Here is a 13622-nt window from a genome sequence, read left to right on the forward strand (position 1 = left end):
CATTGTACATAGAGTGATATTTACCGCTTATCGATGCATAGATGTGAGAAATAAGTGCTGTCAAACGATCACGTTGTTTTGGAGCAACTGAAATTTAGACTTCGACAAATACATTCTCTACATCACTGTATAGCAAAGAGAGCAAGATCAGAAAATGCAGTTAACTAGATGTACATGGTATATTTTTCAATTTTTAAATTTGCCGCGCCGTGAGTCCATGAGTTTTGAATTTCTCATGAAAACAGTTGATAGATGAAAAGACAGAACGGAGCAATTTTATCATGGATTCGCAAAAATGAAAAGTCGAACAATATTGGTTTTTGAAATAATTATTTGATAAAATATGCAACATAAAGCTTTCAATGTTTATATGTATGACTTAACGTACAAACCACGTTTATTCAGCTTCATACACATGCACACTTTACATTGTCGGAAAAACGAGAAAAAAAATTATCAAATACTTAAGCAATATGGGATGTATTTTTTAGAATTTTATTTTGTTGTAAAAACCTGCTAGTATGCTAAGTCTACATGGGACTTAACTTTTTATGATAAATAAGGTTGAAAAAAATCATTAATTTTTGTCAGAGGAAAGATATTTCTTCTAAGGAACATACAGCAAATCAATTTTTGTACAGGACGATAATTTCGCTCCAATAAATTCTCCTTAACGGCCCTTTTCACAAAAATTTGGTGAAAAGAAAATTTAAAAACCATGATATTTTTGTCATTTTAGAAGAAAATAATATTTTCGTTAAAAAGAAATTTTATCATGAAAATTGCAGCTCATATTGCTTTAGTATTCTGCTGCTCTGCACAGATAAACAACTCTTCATTATAATAGAAAACAATCCAAGCAAGGTAACGATATCAAATCAAAACGTATAATCTCTCTCTCTCTCTCTCTCTCTCTCTCTCTCTCTCTCTCTCTCTCTCTCTCTCTCTCTCGTCAGATGCTTATGATGTTAAAGCATCAATTAGTAGCTCATTTAAATCTTATTAAAGTAAAAAACCATATATCCTTAGATGCATGGTACAAGGTGTGACTCTACAATTTTGATACTTAAAAACATTTGTATAAAATTTTTGATCTTTTACAAAAATGTTTTCTCAACAAATTGTTCATGCAATATTAACATTCAATTAATATGGTGATCACCACCTTCATTAGGTTTGCAGATAGAATATGTTTGTAGAAAATGGTTTTTTTGCAATTTTTTACAATTTATATTTCAGACCAAGGATGTTTTCCTTGTTTTATGGTACATTAAAATATGTACATTTCTAACAATCGGTTTTCCATTTTTATTCGAACATCCAGTGAACTATAAATTGCAATAATCAATGTACTGAAACGCACAAGATTAAAAATATGGAATAAACAGACGGGAAGATAATATCTAATAGGCACATGCATTGTAAACCAAGAGTAAGAGTCCATGAGTACATAAAAGAAAATCTTGGCGAAAGATTAACACAAATACACACCGTTTGATCCGTAATCTCAATCTTAATCAGACCGCACTAATCCGAAAATCACGCATTGTACAATGTGCAACAAAAGTCATGTTCGGCCAAAATGGTTGATTTGGTTAAAATCAATATGGATCACAAACAAATAATCAGACTGTTTATATATTTATGCATTCAACTTTCAAGATGGTTTTTTAAGATTCGACGGTTTACTAGAGTCTGTTGGAGGTGATTCACTAACTACTTTCACGGAATCAAGCTGTTCCAATTCGTCTTCGGTTTTCACTTCTACATTTTCATTGAAAGTCACACTTTTATTTGAAGTTTTCTTGTGGTCAGAACTTGTACCAGTAAAGAGAGAAAGCCCGGATTCGGAGTTGAAAGATGTACGAGTTGAGTTGACAGACACGGACACCGACCTAGCAGAAGATCTAGATGTTGAACTCGCTGAGTTCGAAGATGGAGGTGTCCCTGATTTGGAAGAATTTGATGCATGGCTGTCTGAATCTAACTTTTCTTGTTTATGCACGAGGGGTTTATTCTGCGTCAAACTTGGTATACCATTTGCCACCTTGTTTTGCTTTAGAAACCCATGTCCTAAGGAGTTACTTTTCTTCTCAATATCCGCTTCGTCCACGGTTATCACAGTTTGTTTATCCTTTTTGGTAACCTCATTTTGAAGATTCTTGGACATAATTGTCTTTGATGACCATTTTTTGAAAATATTAAGCGCTGGGGCCGCTTTGGCCATCTCTTTTCGTTTCATTTGAATAATGATGAGTCTTGCTCGTAGAATCTTCTTGGTTTGATCGTCCAATGATTCCAGGTTCTCATTTTTTTCCAGCGTCTTCTGGCAACAACAATCGACGAGTTTAGCGACTGTAAAAGCGATGATGATTGCCCCGACGGAAACAATTAGCGGGGTCAGTATATTCGGAATCTCTCCATTGGAATCATTAGTGTGGTTGTCACCTTTTGGAAAAAAGATGTTTGTAAATGAAAAAAATAATGATAGAACACCAAATCTATGTTAAACTTTCATTGGTAATGTTGTTTTTTAATTTTATATGACCTTTGATATTGTAATTTTTCGTAGTAGTGCAAATTTTGTGTCAAGATTTCAAAGGAGATGGCGTTTTCAGTTTATATTTATACAGTATATAGTTGTATATACCATAAGATAAGACCATTTATTCGGGGCAGCGACTGGTTTAAAAAATAAGAATTTATTGACAGAGCATCAAGAGAAACATGCATGTATTAGCAGCTTAAAAATGTTATTTCGTAAAAACTTTTTGTTATAATTCAATACATACACCATATGCTAATTTTTGGAGAATGAAAATCAACTTTGAAATTACTCCTCGACAAAACCACGTGGTGAACATTTTTTTTCAAAATTCACCATTTGGTGAGTTTTTACAATAGTTTTCATACATTTGAAAGAAAAGGAAATTCCTAGGGTAGAAATACAAAAAATATATAGAAAACGGGAAAATGTTGCACTTTTTCAACAAATTGCCATAGTAAAAAGTGTTAACTTTTCAGACGAACCCCAGGAAATCATAATAGTAAATTGCTACATGCTACATGCAAGAAATTTCATCTAAATATGTAAGGTAGAAATAATTAGACTCGACCTCGTTAAATACAATATAAGACTTGATAAACAAATGGTTTTTTTATACCATTTCCCTTCTACTGTGGTTTCATCAATATTCGTTGAATACCACTTTTTGTGGATTTCGTTGTTAAACGATCAACGAAATTTAATGTTCATTGAAGTGCAATTTCTATTAACATTTTCTAGTGATAGGGTCATTTGCCACGAATTTACGTATCCTTGAAACTGTGATTTTCACTTTATCCGTGAAAATTGGTACCCTTGAATATTAATGAAACCACAGTACGTAATGTAAATAATAATTCATTTCCTTTTAATGGTAAAAGAAAACTACACGAATACATATATAATCTATATGATCAAGTTTATGTAAATGTTCCAATAAATTATCCTTAGTGAACCTACTGACCACAAGAGCCATACCTTTGCCGAACGTGCTACCCTTAAATATCGCTTTGAAAATACATACGTAGTTATTTTAATCGTTATCTTTTACTAACGTCATCGTGAACAAGTCGGGACTCCTCGTCTCTCTCTCTCTCTCTCTCTCTCTCTCTCTCTCTCTCTCTCTCTCTCTCTCTCTCTCTCTCTCTCTCTCTGTGAAAGAGTGCTTGAGTACATTTGGTTAGTGAACAAAAGGATATTGACACAAAATCTTATCTTTGGAGAAAATCTATGCATACACTAAAAGTTCCATGAAATCTTAAAATAATATATGCTTAAACCGTCAGCAAGGCATATTAAAACATGGCCGGTCAGCGATCGTCAACATAGAAGTACACGTAATTCCAACACGATTCGCGGGTTTGGGGTAATGTGTCTACTGAAGCTTTTTAGAAATGATTTGAAAATAAGAAAAAAAGAAGAAAAAATATCAGCCTTAAATATGGTCGGTGTGTCTGATTGCAAGTAATAGGAAACATATACAGGCCAAACTTATTATAACAAAGGTATAAATTCAATAACACAACCACCTGACTTTGTTGTCGTTGTTTTTGGTTTTGTTTTGGTTTGTTTTTTTTTTTTGGTTTTTTTTTTGGGGGGGGGGGGGGGGTGATGGTGGTGGGTTATAATCATTAAAGGTGGGGGGGGGGGGGGGGGTTAATGAAATAAAAATGTACATACCATGGCTTAACACTGCATATTCATATGGAAAATTCACTGGGACCAAGGTCAAATATAACTACTTTGGAGTTTATTACATGTATTTATATATGTTGTCATTTAAATCTAAAAAATGACATTGTTTAACAGTTTTAGAGGAGGTGATAGATGAAAGTTTAGCGTCGTTCGTCTTTTGATAGCGATAAGGAATACACAGTAGAGAAAACTCCGGATATTGCACGCATATAATTCACCGAAATAACAAAACAACGTAAAACAAAGAGCTGTTTTGGCATACTAATTAATAAACCTTAATGCAGACTAAAACGCCATTTAATATTAATTAACAAAACAATACACTCAAAATCACGACAAAACGTGACTTTATGAATGTACATATATACCCAAACATTGCGCATTCTTTTAAATGCATGCATGTTTTCATGTTTTTAATTACATCAATCTGTTATTATTCATTGTGTATAATTTGATTCTACCCTGTCCTTGTGTACATATCATATCAAAGGTAAAGCCCGAGGTTTCCGTTTGATGTTCTTCTGTAGATTGTTTATACGTGATATGATAATATACAACAGTTAGTTCTCGACTTCAAAGACGATAAATGATCGGCATTTTAATGCTTTTTTGGGGGAAAATTATGACTCTATAGTCAAATACAACATATTATACGATAGCTATACATATATATATACATGTAGTTCGGCGAAGCATTCTGTCAACGTTAACCATATAAAAACCATGCAGAAAAAAATACAGTTATTGAATTCTGCTCCGGGTTTGGGCGTTAGACTAAGCAGATTATCGCTAAATGTATTTGAAATCGTGCCGTTATTTGCGCAGTATTCGCCACCATTTGTTTGACTTTTGAATTGTCCAGTACGAAGTAAGTAGATTATCATAGAGACTTCAGCAGTTTGCGCTTAATCAGAATGACACGACATATCTACTGACATTTGGAAACTGTACAACTGTTACCGGTATAATAGAGTTTTGTAGTTCAGAGAATTCAAAACTATCTATAACAATATTTTTGTTTAATTACCGGTAAAAAACTTGAAGTAGTACATGTATGTGTGTTGTCGTAAAGCAAGGCATTTCAAATCGTTACGTTGCTAATCTTAACGATTAAAATTAAATCGATTATTTTGCAATTGTAACCTTAAGCCCCTAACCCTTTATACATGTACCAAACTTTCTCCCATTTGAAATTGCTATAATACACGTTTTTAATCGTCATAATTGAAAATTTATGACAGATACACTTGGTTGTATTTTGGGGTCTGATCTCGACCGTTCAAAGACCGATAGTTTCCGGTTTATAAATTACCAATGAGAAAACCTTTCCCAAGTCAATTGGTTCTCAGTTCGAAAACAACAAATGAATTAAAATAAGACGTTTCGCAGTTTACATCTTGAATAAAACGTCTCGATACTGAAAATAAATACATTGAGGTTTGACCTCATCTTTAAGATCATTACGTAACCATTCTTTAATATTTCTAAAACTTCATTATCAGAAAACTCTGCCATTTTCAACTTTTGTGTGTTTCGGCTCCATTTTGTAATGTGGGTATTCACAATAAAAAGAAATCTGACAGCACTGAATGGTTATGCGATTGGATTAATTTGTCCCGATTGTCAGAATTCAAGGTTATTTTGTATTAAAGTACAGCAATATTATACGTGAATTGATCCAGTCTATATATCACACACAAGACTGAAATCTCTAATGACCGCGAGGTACCCATGAGTCAAAAAGGTATTAATTGTTTGTTTTTCATGGCACGCAAAGGGTGCTGTTACGTTAAAACCATCCTTCCGAAATAAGTACTCTATTCAAGCTTCAAATTGGTTTGAATTAGCTTAAAATTGTCTACAAAAGTTGAAGCGCTGTGATTTCAAAAGGGTTTTTTTCACGCTATAGTTTTTATCAATCAGAAAAACAAACAAAATCACAATCCCAGGCACGAAATTTAGTCATATTTTAATTTCTCTACCTTCGTTTAGATCATTTTCAAACTATCTTTCATTTTTTTTCAGATGATTTTTTACGACGTGATTTTCGCGACCAAAAAAAAAAAATTCGGGGAAATTGCTGGACTAACAGTGTTTATTACTGCTGTTGTTTACGTGTAAACTAACCCTCTTTTAAAAACAAATTAAACAAAACAACTGTGATACTATCGCTTAAATGTCTGTTTATGTAACTATTATTATCTTTGTTGGCTGTATTGATTTAGTCTAGACAATCAATTAATTATTATTTCAATACAGGAAGGATGTGAATTAGCAGATTAAACCTCCGTTATCTATTGAGTATAAGACCTTATTGCGTAGCCTCCAATTACGTTGTAATTGATGTCTTTTCTTGTCACAGAGCTTTAACTTACGCAATTTAGTTAATAAATAGACGTTTGAAAATGCTCTTCTATGGGCTTTTACAAAAGTTGAGACAAACGAGAGTAACATGACCAAAAAAACTGAGTTAATAGACTGAAAACTCTCTCTCTCTCTCTCTCTCTCTCTCTCTCTCTCTCTCTCTCTCTCTCTCTCTCTCTCCTCTATTTTTAAAACTGTTTGAAAATTGAAAAGTATATTGATATAAAAGTTGAAATAATCCGCTTATAATCGTTTTCAACTGCAAGGTTCAATAAACGTATGTGTGGTAAAACAATTGTATCGAAATCTGCAAGATTCTAGCCTCAGGCGAACCAAAATTCATTTAAGGAGACTGGATGTCATAAGATCTATACCTTAGAATTTTTTATAGGACTAAGGCCAAAACCTATTATTTATTAAAGAAAAATTCATACAAAGTTGGAATTTTCTCCTGTATCTTTATACAAGCTCTTCTTAACATGGAGATTAAGATGGTCTACAGATGGTCACAACCATTCAGCCCTCTTAAAGCAACTACCTGAAAGAGGCAAAGGAAAAGAAAGAAAGAAAGAAAGAAAGATAGATAGATAGATAGATAGATAGATAGATAGATAGATAGATAGATAGATAGATAGATAGATAGATAGATAGATAGATAGATAGATAGATAGATAGACTCATAAAAAATTTGAACTGGTTTTATGTGTTGTAAGATTGAATGCATCGATATTCACAGTTGAATGCTCGCTTTCTGTGGGACTAGATTACCTGAATTAAAGCACACAGCATATTTTACATATTCAAATTTCTCGACCTTTCACTATTAAATTTGAAAGGATGGTGACAACAACATCATAAAAAGTGAAGAAAAAAACCCCTGTTATGCCTTGAAATTCGCAAACAACATACCGTAAATTATCGCTGGAAAAAGGGATGTACATAATATGTATCCATTTCCTTTCAAACCCATATTTGTCCACTAACAGACATTTCCTCTTGCTTTTTCCGTAGCATCCATCCATTCACTTCGAAACAACCTTAGAATATATCTCCATTTTTCAAGTTCTGTTGATATCCAAAAATTCATAAATTTTATTCAAAACTCACAATAAATCACTGCATTCAAATGGCACTGCGACCTATAAAATCTACACTAGGCTTAATATTATGAAATAATTCCTTTTCACATCACAGAGGTAACGTTAGGCAGGTAATCCTATGAAAGTTACAAAAGTGAATACTCGTTCTCTCTCTTCGATGATTGTCCGTTGTCCGTACACCCCCAAAAATGGTCAGCAAGGGAACCAGCCTAGATGTACGTGACACCAAGGGCGAGTTTAAAATTTGCGTTCAAACAACCGGCCCTTTCCATTAGCAATACCTACCTATTTAAATTTTTCTATGGGGGCTAGTGCCATGTAAACTTCCAAAAACTTGAGAGCAATGGGACATTTAATTCCATATTTACTGTTATTAAAATGGCTATGCAGAAATGTCCACATAATACCAATAATCTGTTCGTAAGAACGCTGCCTCTTTTGGGGGATTTTGAAAGGCGCTTAGCAGAAAACTTCGTTGTCAATACGGATTAAGAGGATTAATAGTAATTTCGGTAATGTGATTTTTCTCGCGGATGGTAATCTAAGGGAACAGTATTAGGATTTTGTTTATTCGTAATTTGTCCATTCCTTAGTTAAATTTGATGGAAGCATTTTAGACCAAAGTGTAATTTTCTCGACCGTTTTGGGGTATATGATAAAATCACAATGCATATGTTGAAATCGTTTAAAATGCACAAGGATTCATTGACACATACACCCTGTCCCGACTTTACACGGAAACCTTTTTAACATGTGAACAATGGACAGGGATATCTCTAGTAATAATATTTATAGCTGTACATTCAGCAAATAAATCATTGCTTGCATTGAAATAGGTAATGTATCGACCACTGGGCCAATATCAATAAAAACCACGTGAACCATAAGTATTATGACCAGTGGGCATTAAATAAGATTCAAGGCGCATGTGCACACAAAACCCAGTGGCCAAGATTCGCGGTGGCAACAATGCAATGTCATATTCAATGATTTCATTTTGCATACATATTGCTCTCCCTGATTTTTCCTTTTCCCATATTTTGTTATTTGCGTATTTGCAAATATAGTCACTTATGAAAATAAAACAAACATGTTTACTTAGCACTTTGCAATTTACAATAAACATTTTAAAAAATATACATTTGACTATATTTAGATTCTCCCAACGTAGCAACAGAAGAGTATACACCCTAAGCATAACACAATAATCAGAAAGAGTAAATTGTCGTTCAATTGTCGATATTACGGAACATTTATATATAACCTTGCGTTAATTTTATACACACCCATCTCCTTATGGGATTAGGATTGGGAGATCAATACCTTACAACAGTGAACAATTACATATGGGCCAGTGGGTTAAGAACTTGTTTATACACAATACCCGAGTGTTTATAATCAGTAGTAGGGTATGAACTCTTCAATATGGGTTCTATTTAACATTTTGTTTCGGCATGGTACAATGTTTTCGTTTCATACCTAAAACTATTTAAAGCATTATATCGTTTGTATAACCCCCCCCCCCCCCGCCCCACCCCACTCCACCCAAAAAAAACCCCAAAACAAACCGGATTCAGGCACAAACGTATAACACTTACATCATAACAGCACACTTATCAATAGGTACAATGTATATGCATATCTGTTACAGTTTATATGTGGCTTATAATTCGTGTGGACTTTGGCAACTATACAATTTGTAATAACAGTGTATACGTTCTTCGTGTAATACTTTACTAAACGAAAAATCCTTTTCTTCTCAAAACCGAAGTATCCCTTTCTTAATTAGACTCCTAGTATTCTATTTGCGTTCGTAAAAAAAAGTTAAATATTTTCATTCGTTTTAAAATGAAAAAAGTTTCCTCTGATAAAATATAATCAACATTTTCCCTTTGAATATTGATTAATATATCTTTATGACTGTGTTATACAGGAAAGTGTAAAAAAAAAAAAAAAGAATTTAAAGAAAGATAAGCGGTGCTTAAAATTATACTGATTGTATTTAATATTAATGAAAATTGATTTTTATGGATTAAATTTTAAGAATAAACAATTTACATACAGAAAATGAAAAAAAAGAATATGAAGTTCTGGCTTTTCGCAGCTCGTTTTTGCCTGTATAATTAAGACAACCAAAATCTGTTAATATTTCATTTATTATCAAATTAGCAAATAAAGTGATATATATCAAAACGTTTATATATATATATATATATATATATATATATATATATATATATATATATATATATATATATATATATATATATATAATCCAAAATGAGTAAAGTTAATCCACACAAGTATTTAAGAAATGAAGATAATAATTTTTCTATTGATCGACGTATCAAAGAAAAAATTGACCGGAAAAAAGTTTTCCGGTCAATTTTTTCTTTGATACGTCGATCAATAGAAAAATTATTATCTTTATTTCTTATCATTTAATAAAACATTTTCAAATAAAAAAAAGTGAAGTGTCATTGATCAAAAATGAAAATAATGTAAATGAAGCGGCGCGTATGAATACAAAACAACAACAGCAACAATATTCAAAATGGATGCGCCTTCAGTTGATGCAGAGCTTATTGAGCTGAATTTAATGGATTAAACACAAATAGTGAGTTAAAATCTGAACCGGCTGAATTGAAAACGAAAGGAAAATACATGCGATAGCTTGTGATATTATTCACTGTGCAGAAAAACTCGTAATAAAACTAGTTTTCATGTGAGATCGCTGGAATATGCAACTGGACATAACCATCCAAGGAAAGGCGATCGTGGACGAAAATAGCTGATATGTCGACAAAGAATAGTATGTATAAGCGACTTTTGTAAACGTTGTGGTAACTAGATAGCCAGTGATGTACTTAAATGGTATATCTGCCGCTTGGAATGCGCCGAAGGAGTTGATGCATTACTCATAGCTTTTCTTTACGACGCTTATATTCTGATGACCGATCATTCACGTGTGTAAATTTAAAAATCATCGTTACCAAATTTGAACAGCAGTGTTACCGTGAAAGTTTGTAGGCCTATATGTTCGTTATAATATTCCTGGAAAAGAAACAGCCAGCCTCGCTGTAAATGTTGATTGATCTCAAGCAGACGAAATCTTGAGAAGACGCTTAATTTTCTATTTCGTGAATCAAACAATGTGTTTTGTTTATTTTTGAAGGTTAAACTTTCAAGTTTTTATATTCACAAGGTTGCATTTTGTTTGCTGACAATAAAACAGACACAACTTTACATTTTGTTGACAGTGTTTATCTTTGAAATTCCCGTTCTATAAATAGTGTTAGATCAGAACAGTTGAGAAAAGTAGATCCGGCAAAAATTTTATTGATGCAGGTATCAAAGATATTTTTCAACCAATCAGAAGCGTTGATATCTCATCAAACGAATAAATATTAAATGATTAAATAATAAAAAATAACAGAAAGCCGATTCAAAACTCTACCGGTTTCATTAACCCTCTGGCTGCGACGTTATTGAACAGAAAACTTTACGTCACTGCGACATTAAAAACGACGTCATAAGCTTTTGACGTTTTTACGCGGGATTTTCTCAAAGTTCAAGTAATATAACAAGTGCGCGTTCTTTTTCGAAGTGCGGATTACAATGCCGTAATGTTTTACTTGTCTTTTCCACTAATTTTCCCAGATTTCATGACTGTATCCTTGGATTTATTGCTGTTGCCCAGAAGCAGAAGCATCATTTGTTTGATACATAATTATAAAAGATCATAAATGCATGTGAGGCTTAATACTAATATCAACAGTATTCTCAAATTTAATAAAAGTAGTAATAGGTTACAATTAAAAGAAGATCAGAAAAGGATGACTGCACTGATCGCTGTATTTTGGGTCTTTTTTCGGTCTTTCTTGTTGCGTTAATTCTTTGCTCAATTTTACTTCGTCATTTTTTAAAAAGTTTGGTAAAATTCCAATAGAAATTTATTGTCATTTAAGAAATGAAGATAATAATTTTTCTATTGATCGACGTATCAAAGAAAAAATTGACCGGAAAACTTCATCAATGCGCGTAGTTTTTCCTCTGTTTAACCATGAGCGCATGTTTGTCTATAATTGATCTCCTGTTAACAAAATCTTATAGATATAGACATACAACTATCATTAAATGTAAAACAAAAGAAAAACATGCGCTGACAATTTATCAAGTCTGAAAAAAGTGGGTGTCCTCATTATCCTACGGAGATTCAAGTCTAATGACGACTACTTATGAAAACGACTTCATACTTTATAAATATGAACTCTTTTTCAGGATAATTACATAAAGTTGCAGCTGAGACATTGACCATTCCTACCATATAAAGAAATATGCCAAATTCAAAAATTTATTATTTTTACGAATGGGCACTCAAACGAATGTATTACTAGTATCCATCAATAGTCACTGTGATCATTACATATAAAGCGGACTGTTTTTATATTGTTGTTGGATCTACTTAGTATATCAGGCCATCATCATCTGGCAATTTGTTGGACCAGCAGGATCACCCATCTTGTTCACAATATTAATATTGACTATGAAAACATATTGATAGCTCCGTTGTAGTCTTTTGCATGGGAATTACATGTATGCTGCGACATTTTAAACAAATACATATAAAAAATAATCAAACATTCCTAAGAACTATTCACTTTAAATTTTACCAAAATTTAAGCCCAATACTTCATGGTTTCGTACGTTTCATATTAGCTGTGGAAATCTTCTGAATATGGTGGGGTTTTTTATTTTGATTCTTGTATTTACATGAAAAGAACTAGATACATGTAAAATTGTTTTTGATGGATATTTAGGTTTTAAAAAATGTTCATCAATAATTGTATTGAAACGCGTTGACATATGTGTAACTTTTTTCTATTACCATAGCATAGCGTCAATGTGGGACTTTATATATATACTTTATATATAGTATCAACACAGATCGTTTCGTACGTGTAATAAGTCTGCGCAGTGAACCCGATAACCTTTACCGAAAACTATGAGTAGATTATAAGGCACCTGTCTATTATATGCAAGAACATATATATATATACATGCATAATAACTGTACGTTTTTGATGATGCATCTTTGTTTTTGACAAAGTATTTAAATGTATCTTTATAAATTTGTTGAAGAACAATCATTAGATATTCCTAAGCATGTAAACAAATGATTCTTAGAAAGTATACTAAATCCGATATCATTTCTTGTTGTATCAACCAATTTGTCTTTGGGTTTTTTCGGGCGGGGGGGGGGGGGGGTTATATACATAGATCAAAGTGCACAAAAGTACATATTACTCCATCTCCAGAATTCTCCAGAACTCCATTGAACAAAAAGAGAATTCCCAAAACCTCCTTCCTGCACACCCACATGCAAATATATCAGTCATGAATGATGAATGATTGAACTTGGAGACATATGTTAAAAGAAGGTTTTTTCCTTCTTCGCATTTACATTTCGCATGGCTGCATCTCATCAGAGACAGATTCAGAACACAAAAACAAAAAAGTCTACAACTACGACTCCCCATTCAGAGAAAATTCTGAGAGAGAGAGAGGAGAGAGAGAGAGAGAGAGAGAGAGAGAGAGAGAATTCGTTGCCCCTTAAATCATAAGAATATACCAATTGTTTACCGTCCGATTCATTTCTTTGGCATTGTGCACTTTAACTTTTATTAGTATATATATATATAAGTATAAATCTTTATTCTTGATAATTTCTTAATTTTACTGGATAAGGTAAAAAAAAATACTGGGTTATTTAATCGTGTTAAAAGATATAGTGTCTGATATCTGGCCAAAAAAAACCAACTTTAAAATCAAATGTTTTGAAACATGTTAACATCTTATGTAGAATATAAAGTATCAACTAATAGCGATTTGTCAATTCGTCGTATGTGTGCTTGCTA

General features: G+C 32.7%; 1 protein-coding gene across 1 annotated transcript; it reads right to left on the reverse strand.

Annotated features, from left to right (window-relative positions):
* Window positions 1-313: 313 nt before the first annotated feature.
* LOC128188650 (uncharacterized) lies at window positions 314-8072 on the reverse strand. The gene is made up of 2 exons (XM_052859831.1): window positions 7514-8072; window positions 314-2448 (listed from the first exon to the last, which is right to left on the reverse strand). The coding sequence occupies exons 1-2, from the start codon at window positions 7572-7574 to the stop codon at window positions 1658-1660; spliced, it is 852 nt and encodes a 283-aa protein (XP_052715791.1). The 5' UTR covers window positions 7575-8072; the 3' UTR covers window positions 314-1657.
* Between the last annotated feature and the right edge of the window lie 5550 nt (window positions 8073-13622).

This window comes from Crassostrea angulata, chromosome 6 (assembly GCF_025612915.1).
Source record: "Crassostrea angulata isolate pt1a10 chromosome 6, ASM2561291v2, whole genome shotgun sequence".
NCBI classification, from domain to species: Eukaryota; Metazoa; Mollusca; class Bivalvia; order Ostreida; family Ostreidae; genus Magallana; species Magallana angulata.

Excerpts from the sequence above, each read along its gene's own strand:
- LOC128188650 (XM_052859831.1), bottom strand. The coding sequence starts at position 7,574 with ATGGGTTTGAAAGGAAATGGATACATATTATGTACATCCCTTTTTCCA. Across the intron at positions 2,449-7,513 it reads TTTTCCAGCGATAATTTACG|GTGACAACCACACTAATGAT; the intron begins GTATGTTGTTTG and ends TTTTTCCAAAAG.